The sequence below is a fragment of the Mixophyes fleayi genome, chromosome 5, assembly GCF_038048845.1.
Source record: "Mixophyes fleayi isolate aMixFle1 chromosome 5, aMixFle1.hap1, whole genome shotgun sequence".
Lineage (NCBI taxonomy): Eukaryota > Metazoa > Chordata > Amphibia > Anura > Limnodynastidae > Mixophyes > Mixophyes fleayi.
In genome coordinates this window covers 124,165,583-124,190,016 of record NC_134406.1, presented here as the reverse complement: position 1 = coordinate 124,190,016, position 24,434 = coordinate 124,165,583, and the positions used below count along the sequence as shown (strand labels likewise).

At 37.0% G+C, this 24,434-nt stretch overlaps 1 protein-coding gene across 10 annotated transcripts in view; it reads right to left on the bottom strand.

The window, feature by feature from the left end:
- The window catches only part of PTPN3 (protein tyrosine phosphatase non-receptor type 3), a 607,886-nt gene that overhangs the window by 297,886 nt on the left and 285,566 nt on the right, over positions 1-24,434 (bottom strand). For all 10 annotated transcript variants that reach the window (XM_075212795.1, XM_075212800.1, XM_075212794.1 and 7 more), the window contains 6 exons: positions 17,952-17,975; positions 16,421-16,616; positions 6,150-6,227; positions 5,885-5,941; positions 3,270-3,426; positions 536-693 (listed from right to left, as the gene is read on the bottom strand). In XM_075212795.1, the coding sequence (XP_075068896.1) occupies positions 536-693; positions 3,270-3,426; positions 5,885-5,941; positions 6,150-6,227; positions 16,421-16,616; positions 17,952-17,975 (670 nt within the window). The remainder of the gene's footprint in view (positions 1-535; positions 694-3,269; positions 3,427-5,884; positions 5,942-6,149; positions 6,228-16,420; positions 16,617-17,951; positions 17,976-24,434) is intronic.

Genomic DNA, 24,434 nt, shown 5'->3' with positions numbered 1-24,434 from the left:
ATTATGTGTGTCTAGTAAACTAAAGTAGTCTTACTAATGATAAAATGGTAACTAAATAATAGTAGTAACAATTATTATTGCTATTCTAACATTATCCTTAGTGTTCAGGATTGTGACATTACAGAGTTGTCCAATAATGCTTGTGCCTACTAGCTGACAATGCACTCTGCTGTAGAGAAGTTTTTACACAAGTAAAACTATTGATATAATGGATTTGGCTCACTTTATTTTATACTGCATGGCAAGTGGCACACTTAAATCAAGCAAATGTGTCAATTGTGTCAAATTATATATTTTATGGGTAACATTTATCAAAACAGTTCTACAGCTAGCTAAAGAAACAGCATTTATGCCCCCAGAATACAATCAGATATCTGTAACATCTTTTCTTCTATAAATTGTACTAGAATGATAATAATCCGATTGATTACTATTGACAAAACCCCCGTTTCCTTTATGTAAATGACAGATAGGAAAGTATTTCTGTGACGTAATAGAAGAAAGAAGTATATAAAACCAGAAGAAAAAAAAATACCTCAAACTGAACAAGGACAACTCCAGTTTCAAGGCCCTTAGTAAGCTGCTCCATTGAACCCAGCAGTGTGTCACAATATTCTGTAGGTAGGATTATCGGTGGAAAAAGTTGTAAGTCAGTATCATCTTCTGACTTCATCTCACCAAAAGGCTTTACAGCTATAAAATAAAAATATGTACTTCATGTTAATTTTAGTAACGCAGTTACAGGAAATAAACAATATCATATGCTACATGCTCTGGAATAGTATGGTTTGTAGTGAAGGAAAAGAAGTATTAGAACAAGAGAACATGCATTGAAACTAGAGGGAAGTAAGTTCAGAAGCAGCTTGAAGAAAATGACTTCACAAAACAGGTAGTGGATAAGTGGAAGGATCAAATAAGGTTTGAGGGCTCAATAGGTTAAAAATGGGCAGACTAAATTGGCCAAGTGGTTCTTATTTACCATCAAATTTTATGTTTCTATGCAAGACAAAGATTACCCATAAAATGAATTCATTAAATGTAGGTGGGTCCTCAACCACTGGCATTTAAACATTGCATATTTTTACCGCAAATGGAAAGCATGCAGCTGCATGTGAAAATAAAAACCATTCTATTCTATGTGCATACCCAATGTGTTTACACTTGTATCTGTGTGCAATTGCATTGTGCCACAGATATTTTTAAGCTGCTAGCTCCAATTCAGTGCATTCAAATCATGTCACCACAAGTCTATTTGTCACAATGGGAGTGCACATATGCATTAGTTGTTAACAAGAACTGTTAACCTAGCATTGTGCTGTTTTTTCCAATTCATGTCAATGTCCCATTCATTCCAAAGGCCTATTTATTTCAATGGTCCATTCATTTAATGGGGTTGTATGCTAGATGTAGAATTCCTATTGAAATAAATAGGCTATTGAAATAGATCGGCCATTGACATGAGTGGAGCTGCACAGTATTATTAATTGTTTTATTCAGGCCATATAAATAGAGAATCAATTAGTCTCTATTAATGTGTGACTAAAGCAGGGAGTCCTTGCGACTCTCTTCACCTCCAAGCAATCACATTGTGCCCAGCCAGGGAAACCACTAGTGATTGACTGAGCAGCTAATGACATTTCTGGACAATCCTTTTTTCTGTCCTACAGCAGGATTCCTAGTAAGCAGTTTGCTTTTTCTCTTATGGTGTTTTATTTTTATTTCTCGTGAATTACAAAATAAAAAGTTCCCTGTATAACAAATAGATGACTCCTTTGCATTACAAATAAAGATATTTTTTTTTAAATATATATATGAAAAAGAGTTTTGGGAGTTATTGATTTAATTAAGTTTTATTTTAAAAGTGTGTTGTGTACACTACATTCATAAAATGATCTGGGGTTTTAGGGATCTCTTACCATTATTTGGTCTCTTTTACAGTTGCCACTCTATGGAGCAGATTCAATTCGGCCACGTTAGTCTAGAATTAACGTGGTGTTAGTAGTATTACCTTTAATACAGTAATTTATCCCAGATTTTTACTCGCAGTCCCGAGAGGTGCGAGCAAAAATCAGCGTTAAAGTACCGTGCTAATGGTAATAGTGCACAGGCCGCGTTACTCCTAGCATAACGCGACCGAATTGAATTGGCCCCTATAGGTCAGAACATTTTTCAATGCCCAGAGCTGGTGGGATGGGGGGTGGGATTTTATTTTGCCTCCACAGAGGCTCCATCAGTGCTCACCAGCGTTTCGTTCTCTCTATAAGGTGTGGAACAGTACAAGGTTAACCCACATTAGAATTATTTATAAAAGATTTTCATTGGAGAAGAATATCTGAATTCACAATTACATATAACGTAGCCATGTTTTAAATGGTATCACAAACTGTGCTTTTTAAATGCTGAAGAGGAACTATTAAGGCAACTTTAATTATACATTTTAACACAAAAGTTATCATTAACGACATGTTGTAATGCATGCAAAATAGAAGTATTTAAGATATTTTGCTTCCAAATGTATTATTAATATAGCATAATCCATATGGGCATCTTAAAGATACATACTGAACAATCAGATGGGAATAGAGGTCACAAATCAAATTTTAACAATGAAAAAATAGATAAAGAGTACAGCAAATTAACATAAAGTATTTGCTTCCTTTTCCTATAATATGTAATCAAAAATGTCATTGGTGTCACTGGACTTTTAAATATGTGAAATTTACAGGATAATATGTCAGGGGTGGCTTTCTCTCCCTGAAGGACACTACAGAGTTGACATATTTTGGTAAAAGAAAATTAGTTATCCTCATGCTTTACCTCTAAACACGCTTCACTTGACTTTTAGTAAAAATAAAAAACTGTAATTGATGATTCTCATTTTTTACCAAAATATTATCATGAATGTTACAATGATATTTTGGATTATAACCAGTGGTCAAAGTTGAAATTTAGAAGTGTCGGTATGGATATTTAGAAGTAGCAGTATGGAAAATGTACTTAGAATGTAAAATGAATGGAATTTGATAATTGTACAATCAAAGCAGTAGATGAAATGGGGGTATGGCATACCACTGTATACAACCCCACTTGGATCACTGTTTATTACAATAACACTTGTGTTGTACTGTAAATGATAAGTTGCCTAACCTGAAAACATTTACCATGAGTCCCGTAATAACATATCATAAGGTAAAATTGTTACAATGTTTAGGACAGATCCAGGTAACGTTAACCTAAGGAGAAGGTCCATTTTCAAAACAAGGAGTTACCTTTCCGCCTAACCTGTAAGGCAAGTTCTCCTGTGTGGGACTCCCTGCTGGCTTTAATAAACATAACCACCTGATCATGTGTATGCTCCGAGATATCACGACCATTGATCAGCACAATTTGATCACCTTCCATAAGTTTAGGAATGCATTTATCAGCCTATTAAAACATCACAGAAAGGAGGAAAATTAGCCGTAGGATAGATTGCTTTTCAAATAAATCTATAGGTTTTATTAAATATGCAAATGTAAAATTATGTTAAAAAACACAAATTATATTGTCTACCAATTATATTTCTCAGAAATCTAATATCGAGACAATTTTTCTGTCTCTACTACTAACATGGACAAGTCATATCCAGGCTAACTCTTTCTCCATATTGGGAAGAAAAAAATAATATCTAAGTGACATATCCATTTTCCCCACCAAATAATGTCTGTTACATTTTGCAACTATCCCACATGGCTACAGTAAGTTTCCAAGAGCAGTGTTTGCATATTACTACATCAGAGAGCCCAACTAACTCCTCCTTTCATGTACTGGTGTAGGATCTATTATCCAGAATGTTTGGGTTTTTCAGAAGGTTTTTTTCACACAATTTGAAGCTCTACCCTTAAAATGCACTTAAAAGCAGTGAAAAAAATACACGCTTTTTCTCTCTACTTACTAAATTTTATAGCAGTGCTCCTCACAGTATTAAATAAGGAACTCTCAGTGATGTGATTCTCACAGACATTATAACTATCCGAAAACAGCAATTATTTACTATTTTTTGAGGTTTTTTTGTACATTCTGGAGACTGTGCTGCTTAATGAGAGCTCTTACATATATGTCTGTCACAACTCTAAGTTTAACCATAATATACCCTTCATGACACATGCTATCTATCATTGGTATGCCATCAAATAGTTATACCTCATTCAGCGCTCAAAAGAATGCAGTTACCCTAAAAAGTGCCACCACACTTTAAAATTAACCATGTGTAAAAAAAATAAGAATAAGAAACAAATATCACTTCCTTGGTGTAAACATATGTGAAACCAAATCAAATCCAAAATAAAATGAATGTGCAAAGCACCACTTAAGCCAGAATATAGTCCCAATATTTATCAAAGTCCTCATTTCTCATATAGTAATCCACCTCCGCTCCAATACGAATATATCAAAAAATTTAGCTTTTTGAGTATATCAATAAAGCAAAATATATAGTGCAATTAAATTCTTAAAAATCAAATTCTCAACCTACTTAAAAGTGAATCAAGTGCTAAATATATCTTACACCAACTCCCCATTGTGAATGCACTCACATTAAGCTTAATTGAAAACAGTGTAAAACACAGCTTCTGCTGATTGCTCTTTTCTAAAATTCAATCAACCAGAATAGGAGAAATTAACACTGGGCATATTCAATTGTCCGCGTTACTTGCAAAAGTAAATACCGGTATTACGGTACCTTTAATGCCGGCTTTCAGCTCGAAGCTCAGGGAGCCGCGAGTTGAAATCTGGCTTAGAATTACCGTAATGCTGGTAATACTTTTAACGCCACGGGAAACGCAGACAATTGAGTGTGTAACACCACTCCTGATTGCTCTTTCCCAAACAATTTATTTTTATTATTAAAACATCCAAAAGAACTTATTTCCAATGCACTCACATTTTGCAACAAAATGTCATACAATGCAACATTTGAAACATAGGAGGTATCCTTTTCATACAAAAGGATCTCCTACTAGAAGTCAGATGAAACAATCACACTTCTAAAACACAGCAGTTACGATGCGACCCGAGATTAAACAGGCTGTAACAGCAAGGACCTGGTCAGATCTGAACAGAGCTCAAAAATTCCCACTGTGCCTATCAAGCCCCTTCTGTTACAGCCTATAAGATCTGTGTTCAAGTAACCTTAATGTGAGTGCATTCATAATGGAGATTGTAGTGTCTTGGTGTGACATACGTATAGCACTTAATTCACTTTTATGTTGGTTGAGGATTTTTAAGCATGCTATTGCACTATAGATTTTTCTTTTTTTAATATATTCGTATTGGGGCGGAGGCGGCCTACATCTTAAGGATTTTTACTGCACAATGAAGATCACTATATGAGAAGTAAGGACTTTGATAAACATTGCGACTTTATTATAGATGAAGCGTGGAACATTTTATGATTAGTTACTTTAATTTTATTTTGGAATTTGTTTGCTCTCTCATATATTTACACAGACAAAGTGCTATTTTTTATCTTTATTCTGTTACACATTATTTAACATTGCTGCATATTAAATTACATCATTCCAAATAAATGCTTAATGTAGAAAATCCAGTACAAAGGCAACAGTTATCAGACAGCTTTCACTAAAACATCCAGTTTAAAAATACTAAAATCTCCACCAACTATTTATCATTTTAATCTATATACTGCTAGTTAGTAGGTACAACATTGACATATCGCAATTGTATTAAGCTACAATTGTAACAATTAGAAAGACTTAAAAAATAACAAGAAAGTGTTCACGCCTTAAGCTGCTATTAGGCCATGATGTTCAATTTAAAAAAAAGGTATATACAATTCAACATTGCATAAATAGTTTAAAAGAATTTAAGAAAATACGATGCTTACAGGTGATCCTGCTGTAATTCTGGACACGACCAACTGCATTTTCTGGTCAACACCACCCTGTAAATTTGTAAAATATTAGACCATTTTTTCATTAAGGGAAAAACAACATGCAAGTATAACACAGAATCATTCATAAGCATCTGTTAGCTATTATATTATCTTATTATATTGGGACATAATATAGAGTTTTTATTTGATATACAGTACATTACAATATTTATTACAATGCTAAGAAGAAGAAAAAAACCTCTCTGCAACAAAATACCTTTAGGTTGAATCCAAATTTGCCATCTTCATCTGGTGTTATACGCACCAAGAGCAAATCTTCATTGGTAAGTTCATTCTATTGTGCAGATAATTTGGTTTAGTAATTTAATAAGTTATGACAATTTACAGAGAAATTCTGTTCTTTGACAGTGAAATGCATCATGCATAATTTAACTACATGATCTAACCAATACTTCTCAACATTTAGAAAGGACTTGTGTTCTAATTATACATAATATGGGAGAAAAGCAAGTAAACAGTGATTTTCACAGGACCGAATTAGAGAGTACTCCAAGGCGCATAGGGTAATGGGGAGTAGTAGGTAGAATGCAAAAGTAAATATAGCGAGAAGAGAATTATGATAAACACGAACAATGTAATAATCAAGATATTACAAACAATCACAGTAACACTGGGCACAATAAATACATAGTGTGTGCAGAAATAAATTCTAACTGGTAACGATATACAAATCTGCACAGTCCAATGATCCAGTAATTTACGGTGTACCAATAATAAGTTCATATATAGAATCCACACAGTAAGAAATATTGAATCTGATAAGCCAGTCACACTGAAAAAATATTAAATGTGAAAAAAGAAATGCTTAAAGGATGATGAAAGGAATGAATAATCAAAAGATGGCCATGTTTGTGAATGAAAAAATTGCTCCAAAGAACAAGAAAAAACAAGAAGAAAATTGGAAGAAAAAATATAGTCAGAACTTAACAGGTAATTTCGCTTTGCCTTGTGTTGTTGCCCTTCTTACCTCTCCAGTTTTGTTGAGAGGAGGATCTTGTGCCTATGGTGGGGTTCTGTTTACTGGCGGAGCCTTAAGATAGTTGGCAGGAATCAATTGTGAGACTTTGCTAATCTACTGGTCCACTATAAATAGAGGATATTAAGCACAGGTACTATATCGCCTGGAGAAAGACCTAACGGTTGAAATGCGTCCGCAGTTGTTTGTTCTTCCCAGGAACAGTGGACCACTACCATTCCAGTCCTATCTGTAGCATCCTTCAGGCCCTACATGATAATGCTGAAAAACGTGTACATCCAGAATTTCTGGTAGGCAGCTAGACTGTATTGTTTCATTGGGAAGTTTGTTTTCTAATTTATTTTATGTGCTCCTCCTTTTTCTCACCACAATTCTCTGAGGATTAATGCAGGACCAATGGAAAAAGTCCCCATTTCCTAAACAAGATTGACATTGGATATATACATGTCTGTTTCATTTGGAGTCAAGTAAGCAGATGCACATAAGACAAAACCGTACAGAAGATCTTCACATAAGTGGTGTTTGATATTTTCATTCACTTACCACATGGTGTTTTTTTTTATTTTGTTTGGTACATATATATCATTAAGTGGTGGTATAAATTTTTTTTTTTGTAGTTTCATTTTTTTCATTCACTTTAAGGGTTTGATAGAAGACTTATACACTTTTTCTTATGTGTTTTCCTGTACGCCGTGCCCTGGAAGAGGGTGAAGACAAAAGAGAAGATGGAAGCCAGGAAGATTGAAGAGATGGGAGAAAGAAGAAAAGAGAAGAGGAGTCTCGACTTCCTGGCCATGGATCCGAGGTTGGTAAGTCCATTATTTTCCTTTCCGCAGGTCCCGTCAGCCGGGGGCTAGTGAGCCAATCAGGGCTCACTTTTCCCTGCTGGCCAATCAGCAGCCGGATAGGTGAGCCAATCCTGGCTCACTTACGGGCGTTTGAATTGTTGGCGCTGCAGTGAGCCAACCAGGGCTCGCAGCGCCGCCAGCGCATCGGTGGATTTATAAGCCGCCAGCGCACCCGAGGATTTATAAGCCGCCGGGCTCCATTTTGAGTCCAGTTCATCAGCGGAGCAGACGGAAGAGGACATTGTGGGACGTCCAGTGGCGAAGAAGCCAGAAACGCCGGCAGAAGTGGCAGGGAGCCCATGTAAGGGCTAGGAGCTACCCTGTCACGAGAAGATGACGGAAAAGATGGCGTGGCAAGAGAAGAAGATGGCGCGCAAGTCAGAATACGGCGAGATCAAGGAAAAGAAGAGATTATAGGTCGGGGAGCCCGTGTAAGGGCTAAGAGCGCCCCCACCAAGAAGATAGCAGGGAGCAACGTCCCAAAGAGGGGAAAGAGGTGCCGACGGCTGTAAAAATTGGGAAGACCCAAGCACACCGGGGCTAGCTGAGAATCCTGCATGGAGCAGGTGAGTATATTTCCTGCTATTAAGGGTACAGGTAGGGTTTATCTGGGCACAAGGCCCAATAGGTAGGAATTGGGCACAAGGCCCAATAGCTAGAACTTGGGCACAAGGCCCTTTAGAGGTAGAGTGGGTGCAAGAGCCCTTGATTTTAGAAAGGGCGCAAGGCCGTAGGTGCAGGGAATAAGGCCCCTGAGCGTAGGCAGGGTGCAAGACCCTATAGTTTGCTAGGTGCAAGGCCATAGAGTTGAGGCTGGGTGCAATGCCCATACGTGTAGAGAGACACAGGCCTCTGAGTTTAGTGGGGTGCAAGGCTCCTGATAGGGTAGCAGGGCAGCAGACCCTGATTGTTAAAAGGATTCTTGGTCCTTGTTAGAAGGGCATTAGGCCCTTGTGGTTAAAGGAACAGTAGGTCCCGGTTGTTAGCAGGGCAGTAGGCCCCTATAGTTGATAGCAGGAGATAGGCCTTGGTTTAGCAGGGCGCTAGGTCGTTGGTAGTTTAGGGGACACTCGGTCCTTTGATAGTTAAATGTTGAAGTTGCTTAGAGTGGGATATAAGGGCATTCTCATTTGTCCGAAAGGGCAACTAAAGTCCTGAGCCTCAAGACAAGGAAGGCTTAAAAGCCAGGGTTCAGGGCGCACGCAGAGGCCTGTGGGGTGGCTGAGTTCCGGCTGACACGGGTGGCCCAGAGCAGGTAAGTAGGAGCGGAATCTGTCTGTACCCAGGTAAGTAGCTTGTGACCATTGGTAAGGTTGTTACTGGCAAGTAACATATCGAACTGTTTGTTATTTGTATGCACCTGTCTTCTTTAGTGTATTTCTCTGCAGGGTCCAGGAGTCAGAACTTTACTGAAGATGGTGCTGAGACGGAAAGCGGCTGGGGTGAATCCGAAGTGGACGGTAGGCGGTCATCATTTAGAAGGTAAGACATCTGTGTACGTCTGTCTCATTATCCCGCAGGAGTTACAAAATTATGGAGGGCACAGTGTGAGGGGAAATAAACAAGGGGAGCAAAAATATGGAGGGCACAGTGTGAGGGAAAATAAACAAGGAGAGCAAAACGAGTATGGATGGCACAGTGCGAGGATGAAGTGGGTACAGTGTTCTAATGGGGAAACAGTGTGAAGGAAGAGCAAAAGTGATTATGAAGAAGGGCACAGCGTGATGAAGGTGGGGACATTGTTTTCTCTTCTATACTTCTCAAACTAATTTGCCAAAATACATTTTTTGTAGGGGGTGCTGTGACAGCTTGCACAGGCTCAGTGTGCTTGCACTGGGTGTGCAGAGTAAGAAGTGACATCATACAGAGGATCGAGGAAAACTGAGCAGAGTTGGACCAATAATAGCAGCCAGCAGGGAGTGAAATAAATGTTTTTTCATCAGCAAACGTGAGCAATGAAAATTAATTATTAATTATAACAGATTATTGAAAAAAACTCCTATTATTAAAATATAATTATCTGTATTGTAATGCAGTGTTCTCCCCAGAAAATGGTGCCATCCGGGTGGCATTAAGAAGTAGCTAGGTGGGGGCAATGTAATACTTTGCAATAATATTGAAAAATGTTGGAGGTTATTGCCCACAACTGCTAGGACTGGTCTAATACTCTCTACTGGCTGTACACATAGTGTCTGTTAAAACAGGAGAAACACTGGTTTATTATATTATAATAGGACTCTGTTGGGCTCCAAGAGCCGGGTGGAGCACCGGGGAAATAGGTGCTGCGGAGAACACTGTAATAATATCCACTCTCCAGTATTGAAACAGTGAGAAATTATGGGTGGAGCATGCCTTCTCTGGGAGTCTGTGTTACAACACAGTACTAAATTATATTTACATTCATATGAAAATTAATTGGTTAAATGTGTATAAGGGTGCTAACCTTTGCATGTTATATGATCACTACCTTTACAACCACTTGGTTAAATCTTTTATAAATATCACATGCAAATGAATGTATCACATTCTACCATACATTAAAGTATTGACATGTGATTTCGGTAATGCAAGAATCTGCAAATACAAACGAGATGTTCAAACATGTCCATATGCTTATTGCTTTTTATGCCCTAACAGAGTGCGAAAGGTCCTTGGTTATAAGTAGATCTACCGGCTATTAGATTTCATTATGTGGCGGAGCATCCTTCAGTCTGGATATGGTCCATAGTCCATTTTATCGTTATATGTATTTCTGTATGTGTAGAGAATACTGTATGTGAGAGAGAACAAAAAATTTATTTATGTCAATATGTGGGGATTGGTCTTTTTTAGGGGCTTGTAGTTAGACAATAGCTACAGTCAGCTGGTAGGGAAAGTGGTGAACTTTTTTGGGAAATTATAAGATGATTAGCAAAGTTGATTAGTTTTGACCCGAAACCATCAGTATGTAATTTCTTCTATATTTATGAATGACTGCTACAATGCCAATTTTAGTTGGGGACAATGTGTACAATATATATATTGTGTACAATTGACTTTGCTGGTTTGTTTGGATTTAGCTTAATCCATAATGCTGGCATTTTCAGCAGAAAAATAGAATGTATGGTTTAGTATAGGTAGTACAATTGCTAGTAACTTTTCTTATTCTGTAGAAAAACTACAACATAACAAGTGAGATTGCTTTGGATTCTCCATCAGCCAGGATGTATAAACGTATCTGGGTCTGCTAAACGAAAGAAGAAGAAAGAGATTGAAAAGGAAGCACTGAAACAACAAAAATTGATGCAGTTTTTCATAACCCTGAAGATTCCTACAGTGCCTTCTGAGAATCCAGAACCAGAATATTATGGACCTGGATATTGGTAAATAGCATGATGCTTTCCCTGCCAGCTCTGAGGAAACCTCCAATAGCACAAGCCTGAAGTCTGGACCATCCCATGACATAGAAGAAGCAAATGTGCAACAGACCTCTTTTTCTGATCTTCAGACTGAGAGCATTCAGAAATTGTCTACTGTCTTGTCAAGATCACAAGATACATACAGAAAATGCATGGAGGATGATATCATTGTAAGTTATTTCCAGGACCCCGCTGACTGGGTACTGGGTAATAACACAACCAAATCCATTAGAGCATATTTTTCCTGCAATCCATTAATAAATACTTTGTCAGATTTTTCAGCACCCAGGAGAATCTATTTTGACTGCACAAGACTTCTAACTCCAGATCTCTTTAGGAGAAAAAAACATTAATGTCGAAAGTGTTCACCGTAATTGGCTTATATACTCTAAATCAAAAGGCACTGTATTTTGCATCCTTTGTAAACCATATAGCAGTGTATCACATGCCCTTGTAACATCAAGATTTATTGATTGGAAAAATGCTGGATAAAGGTTTAAGAATCATGAAACCTCAAGTGATCATCGCAGCTGTGTAATGAAATTCACACATCAAGCCACATATAGTTGCCGGATAGACAACGCCCTTGCTTTACAAATGGATAAAGAACAAAATTACTAGAGAGAAGTTTAAAAGAGAGTTGTGGCCGTTATCAAGTTCCAAGGAGGACGTGGTTTACCCTTTGGTTCTCCAAAGAATGAATGTTTCCTTGGATGTCCAGAACTCATCCATTTCTTGAAAATCCTATCAGGCAATATGGAGGAGCAGGAAGTGGAGTAAGCAATTACATGTAGTCAACCAAAGTTGAAGAATTTGAGCTTATGGGAGCTAAAGTTTTAGATCCAATAGTACATAAACTCAAAAGGGTCCAATATTATTCTGTTATTGTGGAATCCACTCTGGATCTCAGTCATGTTGATAAACTAGCAATAATTGTGAGATATGCGAACAAGGATGGACCAGTGAAGCAATTTTTAGTATTTGTGCCAACACATTCCCATACTGGAGAGCACCTTGAAAGCACTTTTACTATCAGTGCTTTATTATAAAAATATTGATATTTGCAACTGTTGAGGACAAAGCTATGACAATGGCAGCAATATGTCTGGTAAATACAATAGCTTATTAATAATGTAAGAAAAAAGAGAAAATGTGTCAACTTGCGGCACTCCAAGACTTTTTCGTTTGCTCAATTACATAAAATAGGCATTACTGCTTTATTGTTATTCATTACAATGCACTAGAAAGTTTCTATTTTTTGCTATAAAATTACTTAATGAAATATGAAAAAAATTAGTGGAATTTAACATCCAAAGATATATAACAACTGTTAAAATGGCAGCCAAAGGCTGCTAGCCACGTCACTACTCCCTAAAATCTGTGATAAACTGATAACCCTCTAAAAATATTTATTCTAAGTGCCTTTTATAGTAATAATGTTACATATATTGAATTAAAATGCTTGAACATTCAATTAAAGTATTTCCATCCGTGTGAATTTTATCATAATTCATATAATGGTTGTATGTTCAATAATATCTTATTGCAAGCGATATAACCATTATTAGAGTTTCTGATGATCTCTTACTATCAAGTATAGCTGCTTACTATTCTTTTCCTATATAAGAATTGCTATATCTTAATATACAATAGCTTTTATTTATTTACATCCTTAAGGAGTTAAATCCACCCAGATTCTCAACTTGTTGGTATTTGGTATGGTGATTAAACAGACCCCTCACTATTATGTTGATAAAGGTAGCCAGCTATTCTGCTGTAGTGTGTGTAACCAACTTAAACTAGCAAATTAATATCATTCACTGTTTTTTATTATTTAAGGACTACTCATGCACATTTCTCTCCATAGGTTCCATTCCCTATAGGATATTATTGCTAAGTATGTTAGTAAGCTAAAGGTAGATTCTACAATTGAGGAAAACAGCTATCTATATTCATAGCCCTTAGGATAAATTCATACAGGTTAGTCCATTCACACTAACTTTGCCTGCATTGGCACTTAGTACTGATCATAAGTTTAGATGGGATAATAAGAGGATTATTTCTTTAACATATATTGTAGGACAGGAGTAGCGAACGTGGCGTCCCACCGACACATGTTTCGCTAGTGGCTTTGCCTAACCTTGACAAAGGCACTAGCGAAAAGCGCGTCGGGGGATATACCTTATATCAGGAAAAGTGTAAACTTAACATTGTTTGCACTTTGTCTGATATAAGGTATTTAAAGCTATGAAATAATTTTGTGCAACATTATTTGCACTCTGTTTTATGTAAGGATTTAATTAAAAGTTAGTATTTTTTGGTATAACATTGTTTGCATTATATTTTCTAGTAGGTGTTAAAAGTTAATATATTTTTTTAAAAAAATATAGTGCTATGGATTGTTTCAGTGAGGGAGGCCTCAAACCAGTATCTTGCCTAGGGTCTCATGAGGACTAAATCCGGCTCTGATTAGGTATATTTATTAAATGTAAATGCTATAAATGTATTATATGTAATGTGAGTGGGCTAGTAATGTAATGGTGGCGTGTGGAGGCTAATTATTTAATGGTGTATGCTATTCATTTATTTGTGGGGCTATTTAATTTAATAGCAAAGCTTATTAATTTAAGGTGAGGTGATTGACCTTTTATTTATGATAGGGTGGTTTGTGGCTATTAATTTAATGTGGGGCTGAGTTTGGGGAGAAGGTTTATTTATTGAATATGAATATAAATATCTAATGATGGGGATTGGTTGGAGATTTCTAAAGCAACTAAGCTAAAGACACCAGCAGTCACAGGTAGTGAAAGCTGCAAGAAGTGGTAAGAGAGAGCAGAACAGTCTGCCAACTGTCCTGAATCTGGTGGGACAGTCCCGAATTTGAGTGAAGGATTTGGTCCTTCTGCAAGTGCATATGGAAGCTACCTCCTGCTTCACACTGCTCTGCTTGAGAAGGAAGAGCTGCATGTACCTAACAGTAGTGCACACAGTATTGCCCATTAAAGCCATATTAGACGAGAGGGGCCCACCAGAGCCTTAAACCAGCTCTGCATAAATATTATAAACTTGTAATATAACTGTTGAAATCAATTAGAATAATTACTAGACAAAAGATGTTCCCAATATCTTACTCTTGAGATGGCTTGTATACGGTGCTTTTTTTCCCATTGAACGCTGGGAACGGCGTTCCGGCACCTTTTTTTTTAAACTTTTTTTTTATTTTATTTTTTTCTCTGCGGTGCTGCTACAGTGCAGCACCGCATCTGTGTGTGTGTGTGTCCTGCTTCCGTCGGCCGGAAGCAGGGCAGCGGGAGGAGCAGCGATCGAACTAAGGAGAGTGAAACGAAGGTAAGTAATACTGACTACAGAAAGGGGGAAGGGGCGAAAGTAGAAGAGGGCTACAGAAAAACAAAGGGGGAGCAGAAAGAAGGCTACAGAATAGAGGGGGAGCAGAAAGAGGGCTACAGAATAGAGGGGGAGCAGAAAGAAGGCTACAGAATAGAGGGGGAGCAGAAAGAAGGCTACAGAATAGAGGGGGAGCAGAAAGAAGGCTACAGAATAAGGGGGAGCAGAAAGAAGGCTACAGAATAAAGGGGGAGCAGAAAGAGGGCTACAGAATAAAGGGGGAGCAGAAAGAGGGCTACAGAATAAAGGGGGAGCAGAAAGAGGGCTACAGAATAAAGAAGGGGAGCAGAAAGAGGGCTACAGAAAAAGGAGGGAGGTGGAAAGAGAGGGCCACAAAAAATCCAGGTTGCAGAATAGGGGTGAGAATAGCTAGCGGCCATATGTGAGAAAAGTTGGTAGGCAGCCGCAGCAGGGGACATGTCAGTGTGTAACAGGTGAGTGATGTCCAGTTGTTATGTTTGTTTTATTAAATTAACATATGGGGCCTCCCCTCTAGATATCCTGCGTTTACTTCATCAGTCATCTGGACTGCAGCCTTGCCAGCCAACCAGGAGGAGGTAGGAGTTATTATTTTTATTTAACAATTGTCAAGTGTGTGAGGGGCAAGGAAGGGAGTAAATTTATGTGTATATATATATATATATATATATATATATATATATATATATAATTTTTAATTTTTTTTCATAAAAGATTAATAAGACGTGAGTTCCGGCACCTTTTTTTTTTACAAAAAAAGCACTGCTTGTATATACAAATTCTTTGTTTGGTGGTATGATTATTAATGGACATGAACCAAATATCTAAAGCAGCTCTTTTGTAATGTGTTGTGTTTACTGTATTATTTACAGTGATGGGACTTTGGTATCAGTATAGCCCGCCCTAATCCTAATAGGCCATTAAATATAAAACACAAACTAATGCAATACCAAAAGTAATGTTGTAACATTCACAAACATTTATGTGACAGCTCGTCAACCCTATCTATAAGTGTTATGTGATATTGTATATACAATCGCTATTTAACTGAAAGAGATGTCTGTCTTTAGATTACATGGACCTGGGCATTCATTAACTCTATGGGGTATATTTATTAAACTGAGGATTTGATAAAGTGGAGATGTTGCCTATAGCAACCAATCACATTCTAGCTATCATTTTGTAGAATGTACTAAATAAATAATAACTGGAATCTGATTGGCTGCCTAGAGCAACATTTCTACTTTTTAAAACTCACAGTTTAGTAAATCTACCCCTATGTGTCTTCTATTCCATTTTTGATATGCGAATGGTGAAGAGATGGAAGATTGTATAGGGATCATTGATCCCCATGGAGATGCAAGTGTGTTTCCATAATAGATGACAAAACAGGGATAAAGATAGGTACAATAGGTTCAGAAAGAAGCTGTTATACATCTATGCCACTCTAGATATACTGTATAACATTGTGTAACAAAATATTTTCTTAATTCACAGGTTATATTTGTGTGAAATATGGTTTAAAATCGAATTCACATTTTTAAGTGTTTTTAATATAATATACTTGAATACTTTGCTTGTATACACTCCAACAGAAGTAGATGCAATATGAGTTCAGCTGCAAATAGCCAGCATAAATAAGAGAAGTAATCTCTGGTTTCACAGATATATGTTATGTACTATTTGTAAGTGTATTCAATGTTTACTTGGTAAAGGCCTAGGACAAAGTCTACAACTTGCTAAATGTAAAAGAGGATACTAACCTTTAAAATGATTTGTAACGTATATGATCCTATAAAAGCAAATTTAAATCTACTTTCAGTCAATTGTGACACCTTGATCTCAAAATGAACATCTATACCTTATCACAGTAGTACTGACTGGAATCGTCTGTTGAATTTCCTTTCTTGATGGTATCATAGGTTTCTAGAAATGTCTTATCTACACCCTCAAGTGGGTAAGACGATGTAGAGTGATTTGACAACCCATTAGGAGAACTAGGAAATGAACCTTGTTGGGCCAAACTGTTTTGTTTTGGACTGTGCTCCAGCAGATTCCTAAAAGAAAAAAACACTAAGAATACACACATTTTTGTGGAATACCTCTCTCTGATTATTTATGTATATATAATCATTACATGGACAAAAGTATGGACATCCTTACAGCACATCCATATGTGCTTGTCGAATATTTCATTCCAGATTATAAGCACTAATGTGGAGTTGGTCCTCTTTACTCCTATAACAGTCTCCATACTTCTGGAAAGACTATCCACTAGATTGTGGCAATTCACATCCATTCACGCACCGAAACATTAGTGAGGTCAGGCACTGATGTTGGCCGATAAGGCCTGACTTAAGGTCGGCATTCCAGTTCATCCCAAAGGTGTTCAATGGGGTTAAGGTGAGGGCTCTTTTCAGGCCAGTCAACTTCTTTCACACCAAACTTGGGGAACCATTTTTTGATGGACCTCGGTGTGTGAGTGGGAACTTTGTCATTCTGGAACAGTAAAGGGCCTTCACCAAACTGTGGCCATAAAGTTGGAAGCACACAATTCTCTGTATGATCTAGCGGTGAGATTTCCTTTCACTTGAACCAAGGGTCACAGATCAATCCATGAAAAACATCCCCAGATCATTATTTCTCATCAACCAATCTTTACAGTAGTTACTTGTAGTAAGTGTTCACCTTGCAACAGATCCAGATTTGTTTCTCAGACTGCCAGATGCTGAAGTGTGATACAGCAACACAGAGAATGTGTTTTCCACTGTGTGTTTTCACTACTCCAGTCAATGTTTGGCATTCCACATGGTAATTTGAACCTTGTGTGTGTCTGCTCGGCCATTAACACTGAATCTAAGAAGCTCTGGGCGAACAGTTCTTGTGCGGATGTTGCTTCCAGAGGCAGTTTGTAACTCTGTAGTGAGTGTTGCAATGAAGGACAGATGATTTTTACAAACTACACGCTTCAGCACTCAGTGGTCTCTTTCTGGAAGCTTGTGTCACCGAACACATCATGGCTAAACTGTTGTTGCTTTTTAGTATGACCCATTCTACTGCAAATGTTTAACTACGGAGATTGCATGGCTGCATGCATAATTTTATGCAACTGCTAGCAATGGGTGAGCAAGTAATGGAAAAACACTAATCAGAGGGTGTGTCCACATACTTTTGGCCATGTAATGTACATACATTATATGTGTGTGTGTGTGTGTGTATACACACACACACAAGCCTGCCCCATGGGAGAAATACCAAGTAGTAAAGAATAACTAGACAAGAAGTGCTCTCCAAATTGTATTATTTATATATATATGTGTGTATATATATATATATATATATATATATATATATATACAGAGAGAGAGAGAGAGAGAGAGAGAGAGAGATACCTTGGAGAGTCTTGATCAGATGACCTAGAAATGAAATAGATAATATTATTAATTAACAGTATAATAAAAAATTATAGATTGTAACCCTGATGCATACAAACCTTACTAAGCAATGTTGTTCTGTTTACGTTGCTTACTATATTAAAAAAAAAGTGGCATGTTTAAGAGCAAACTACTTTAGTTGGGTGGTGTTGTGATCTACAAATAACAAACTACATACATCACTGCTCAATTATTCTCACACAATGTGCAGTCAGAAATTGCACTATTATTTTTTAAGGGATTGCCCAATCGCTCTTCAAGCTTATTAGTTGCTTAATAGAACATTATGTACACTATGACATGTGCAAGCACATAGTGATAAACAAACATCTGTGCTGTGCCCAGGAATAATAGCCCCAGGAAGACTTCTGTGTAAGGTGCTTAGCTCCCTAAACATATCTAGAGTAAACTACAAAAAAGGGGGAAGGGTAAAGCCTAGGCGGGGGTATAGAGAGAGAGTTAAACCAATTTGGTAAAGAAGGAGTTTTAATAGGTGGTCACGGGCAATTTAAAATTATTATAAATGACCCAGTATTTCCACGTCTAAGAGAATGATTTTGCTGAGCTATTATGGTGGGGGTCATGTATTCAATATAGTATACATATTGAATAAATGACCATATTATATATAACTATAAGGCTGACATTGTAGTAATACAAGAAACCCATTTCTTGGCTAAAGCTCCCCTTCTCTTTAGACTTTCCACTTTCACAGTCAATGGTCCCCTCAAACATAATGGGGTTGCCAAATTTAAAACAGAAGACAAAAACAGCAGATTTATCTTTTAGGAATCCTTTAAGGATCAGAAATCAGTTAACTATTGTATCTATATATTTCCAGAATTCTAGACAAATACCGTTCTTGAGGGACATGTTTTATGAAATTGATGAACACAAAGAGGATAGCTTAATAATTCTGTAAGACTTTCATTTTGTAGCAGACCCCAAACTAGACAGATCCACAATACCACATCCCGGTCTTATAGGTTCCTCAATGGCGTTTGCAAAACTCCTTGCAGATTATGGTCTGTATGACATCTGGAGAGTCTGTGCACCAGAGGAGAGACATTATACATATTTTTTCTCAGTTCATAATTCCAAATTTCATAAATAGTCATGTATCGATCTCATCTTGTCAGACAACTATACTTTACAAAATACTTCTAAAATCAAGATTCTCCTGATTACATGGTAAGACCATGCCCCCTTGTTATGGACCTGGAAGCTATCCCAAACATACATACAACCCAGCCCATGAAGCTAGCCAAAATACTTGCTAACACTACTAGAAGCTAAAACCGCACTCAAAGAAGCACTGGTATTGTACACTCAAACTAACCACCAAGAAGAAACTCCATCTTCAACTACTGGTGTCCTTTGAAAGCTGTAGTCAGGGGATTAAACCATCCAGATGGGTTCTAGAATCAAAAAAACAAACCTACATATCCAAAAAGAGCTGGAAGCTAAACTCATAGCCCTTGAATCTCAAAATAAATCTCGCCCATCTAAAGAACTCAAGAAAAGTTGAGCAAAGCAAGAACCCAACTGCATAAACTGTTTGACACATACACAAAATGCTCTAAATAAAGCTTAGGCAAAAATTCTATGTGGCAGGAAACAGAGGGTAATAAGCCAAAAACAGAATAAAACATCTTATTGATAAGGGCTTAAAGATCTTTAACTCTTGTGGTATAGCAAACATTTTTTCTAGATATTATGCTAACTTATATAACTTGAAAGGTGGCAAAGACAGCTTCCAGAGTAAGTGACATAGCCAATTTTATGCAATTAACGAAAGCCGGATTGAGACACTAGACTAGCTTTTAAAGCATTTTTGGTCATAATTAGCGATCCAGAATGTCATTAAAAAGATAAAACTCCTGATGGCTGCATAAACATCTTTTACTCCACAGTCCAATTTTTTTTTTTTCAACTTATTTTTATTATTGACATTCTGAAGTAAAGCAGTATAGAATACAATATTGATGGACATAGTATTTAATTGACTATGTATTGAGAAATATTGTACAATCAATATCTATTATGGATTACAATAGATAATTTTAAATACACCATATAACAATAATGTTCTCAACATATATAACCATGATTAGTGTATATAACACATATGAGAATTCTTCTAATAGTTGGGGTAAAAGATAAAGATATATGCTTAATGTGCTCTATTGCTGCCTTGCGGGAAAGTACCCCCATTTTACAATAGAATGGTTGGGTCATCTGCAAAAATTCTCAGTTCGTACCATTGAAGGTACGAACTGAAGAAGGGAGGAGTCCCAGGTTGTGACCATACCTGCAAAATGGTCTTTCTAGCCGCTGCACTGATGGCCAAAAGTAGATGTCTACCACACCTAGTCACATGTTGACCCTTATGTGGGATTCCCAGGATTGCCCAATAAGGTGTAAAGGGGAGATAATTTACAAGATTCTCAGTGGCGAACGTCTTAACCTTAAGCCAGGAGGCATGGTTGCTGGTATCAAACGGCAGGAAACTTCTAGATTTTTCAGAAGAATATTTACTATTAGGACTAAGTGTAACCATTGAGAAAGACCTGTTATAACTTTAGAGAGGTCAATTCGATCTCTGATGAAATTGTAATGGAGGGTGATAGCCTTACATTGAGGAGGACTACGAGACACAAGGGAATCCAATGAGTTCTGCCAATCATCTTGTGAGAATTCTCTAATTATATTAGTGACATAGTGCTGTATCTGGAAATATGCAAAGGGTAGGAACTAAGAAAATTATATTTCTCTACCGCTTGGGCATATGTAAGGGGTCACTTATATGGAATATCCATCAAACAGCCTATATTAGTAATACCATGTTCTTTCCAAGTTACAAAAGAGTAGGAGGATGAGCCATTTTGAAAATCAGGGTTTAATGTGAGCGTTTGAAAAACAGAGTTATGAGAATATAGATTTAATTTATGTCTCAAAATATGCCAAATTCTGCATGCATTCCATAAGAGAAGATTATCTTTTATATCTTGGGGAATGTCCCGGCCCTGCATATGTAAGAAGGAGAACAAGTTGACATTGGTTACTTTCTAACAAAGTATCTGTATAAATATTTGTGCCCTGTAACCAATCTTTTAGGTGTCTAAGTAAGGCTGTGTGGTGCAGTGTGTGATATTTGGAAAATTAGACTTTGGTTGTTGCAGTTCAACCAAGCTGATCCTTAGCCTCTTATTATTCCAAATAAAAGAATGGAAAAGTGAGTTAACCAATTTTGTATCACGTTGAGTGAGGAGAAGAGGCAGGCATTGTATAAAAAAACATTTGTTTGGTAAATGACACCATTTTTATCAAATTTGCCCTCCCTAGATAGGAGATCTGGAGATGAACCCAACCCCATAATTCTTCGGGTATGGATGATATAACATTTGAGATATTTAAATGATATAAAGATGAAGGGTTTTTGCTGATTTGATTCCCAAGATACGTAAAACTTTTTGGTAGCCCATGTAAATGGGATATCTCTGCCCCATGCTGGGCAATTGGTTCCTGGTCTAAGGTAGAGAGCAGTAGATTTTTCTACATTAATAGATAATCCTGATAGAGATCCAAACTCATCTATTTTTTAAATATTAATCGCAGTGAAGAATCAGGATTGGGCAAGTACAATAAAACATCATTAGCGAATGCTGTGATTTTAACTTCACGGTGGAAAACTCTGATTCCTTGAAATTCTTGTTGCAAAAAGCATAATAATGGGTCTAAAGATATGTTAAACAGAAGCGGTGAAAGTGGACAACCTTGCCGTGTACCATGGCGCATCTCTATCCTATTTCCACACAAGCCATTCAGAAGAAATGTAGTATTAGGTGCATTGTAAAAATAGCGAATAAGACTGATAAAGGCGTCTCCAAATACCCAACGTGACAGTACGTTATATAGATGAGGCCACAATATCGTGTTGAATCCAGGTTAAGCAGCATAGCCTGTGTTTGTGGATTATTATAAGATACAACCGTAGCTGCAATTGCGGCTCTAATACCCTTAACAGAGTGTCGGCCCTTCACGAAACCCAGGTGGTGACTCATCAACAGATCAGGTAGAAAAGATCTAGTATAGAAATGGGGTAATTGTAAAGAAAGAAGCGCTTTCCCTATGAATGCAATCGGTGCTGCCTCACATTACAATGTATCCACCAACAGTTTCATACACTGTAATACTAGAGATTAGTAGCAATATCCAAGCTACCAAAATTTAATAGAATGTTTGTTTTATAACTCAGGCGCCACACAATGCACTCAAAAATGACCATAAACAAAAAGACAAATAATTGTCAAAAACATTATTATTTTTTCTAAAATAGATCGCCACTTGAAATTGAATTCATTAATATGAATTGTCTGATGATCATCTTCAGACAATTCATATTAATGAGTTCAATTTCAAGTGGCGATCTATTTTAGAATAAATAATGTTTTTGACAATTATTTGTCTTTTTGTTTATGGTCATTTTTGAGTGCATTGTGTGGCGCCTGAGATATGAAACAAACATTCTATTAAATTTTGGTAGCTTAGAAAAAATCTAGTGGCTATAATTTTCGCCAGAATTCTGAAATCAACATTGAGAAGTCTGATAGGTCTATAGGATGACACCAGCTGGGGGTCCTTATTACGTTTTGGAAGAAAGATTGTATGGGTCTCATTAAAATTTGGAAATTGTGGAGTATGTTTATGGATTGTTTGATAAAATTCTATGAGAACAGGTGATATGTCATATTGTGTCAATTTATAGTACTCACCAGCAAAGCCATCTGGGCCTGGTGCTTTGTGAGACCGTAGGTCCTTACTTGTGGAAGTAATTTCTGTTAGAGTGAAATCCATATCAAGGATCTCTCTTTGATCTAGGGTCAATTTTGCTAAGCGGGCTTCATTTAATAATTTGTCTTGTAGAATTGGATCAATTGGGCATGATTGATAAAAATCTTCATAATATTTACAAAATTGGTCTGCAATGGCTTCAGATTTTGCATGGATATAGCCTGAAGAGGAGTTTTTAATGGTTAGTAATATAATTTTTTATTTTCCATTGTCTAGTCATGTTAGCCAGGATCTTACCCACTTTTCCCAGCGATAATATTTGTGGGTAATCTAAATTAAGTTGTGATTGTGAGAGTAATTCAGAGGAGGCCAGATAAGCTGGGAAAAGTCAAAGGCGAGCAAAAGAGGATAGAGAGGCATGATAAATTGAAATATGAACCGTAGCGTGGTCTGATATCAATATGTTGCCCAAATGTGTAGAATGTATTTGCGTCACCAGAGCGTCTGCCACTAATATATAATCAATTCTGGATAATGTTCTATGTACTGCAGAGAGGTGAGTATAAGACCTATCTGTAGGGTTGAAGAGACACCAATGGTCTGACAATTGGTGAGACGATTTTAGCCTCTGAATGTGTTGCCATTGAGTTAAGTGTGGATGTTATACAGATGGGGCCTTATTTAAAGTTGGGTTATTAACTGTATTCAAGTCTCCTCCCAAGATAAGTTTTGGAGTATCTTTTTGCATGAACATAGTGAGAGGTCTTAAAAAAAAAAATGTAATACAATTATTAGAGGCATATACATTCAATAAAGTGAATCTAGTGTTTTAAATGGAAATGTCCAAGAGAATGAAATCTCCCTCAGGGGCAGGTGTCTAAATGTTTATCCATAATTGGATATTGTATGTTATGGTTTAAGAAGATTGCCACACCCCTCAATTTTGTTATATAAGGGGCAGCAATACACTCGCCTATCCAATTATCTTTAAGAGTGGAGTCGTCCCCAGCCCTCAAGTGTGTCTCCTGTAGAAACACAATGTCAGAGTGTGTCTTTTTTAAGAATGAGGTAACCCTTTTACATTTAATGGATGAGTTTAAACCTCCAATGTTCCAGGCCTTTAGTTTAAAAAAAAAGTTGTGACCTAATTGTGCGGGGGTCTGTGTAAAGAAGTAGAGCTCATCTTAACCCCTCAATGGGCTTGTTTATAAGGCAGGTACATATCTGAAATTGGATGACCCCTCGTCCCAGCGAGCGAAGGAGCCAGAAGATATGGAGGTTCCCGCACGGCAGCCATCAATAGATGCAAAATTGAATGACAAAATTACTATAAAAATTGAATAATATAGAGCACACAATAGCATTATAAGAAGCAATGCCTCAGAGTCAAAACCATTTTCATTTTTCCAACCAGTTAAATTTGTGTTGTGCATCCACTTAACAAGTAGGGCACAAAACAAGGGAATTAACAATAAACAAAACAAGAATAAGAATAGTAACTGTATAGAACTGCACCCTAAAGAGTCAGTAACAGAACATATGAATCGATGATTTCACTAGAAGCAAAATATTAGACTTTATGTGACAAATTGCATATTAATTAAGGATCATCATGATGATTGAGTGATCGTGAAAGAGAACGAGCCT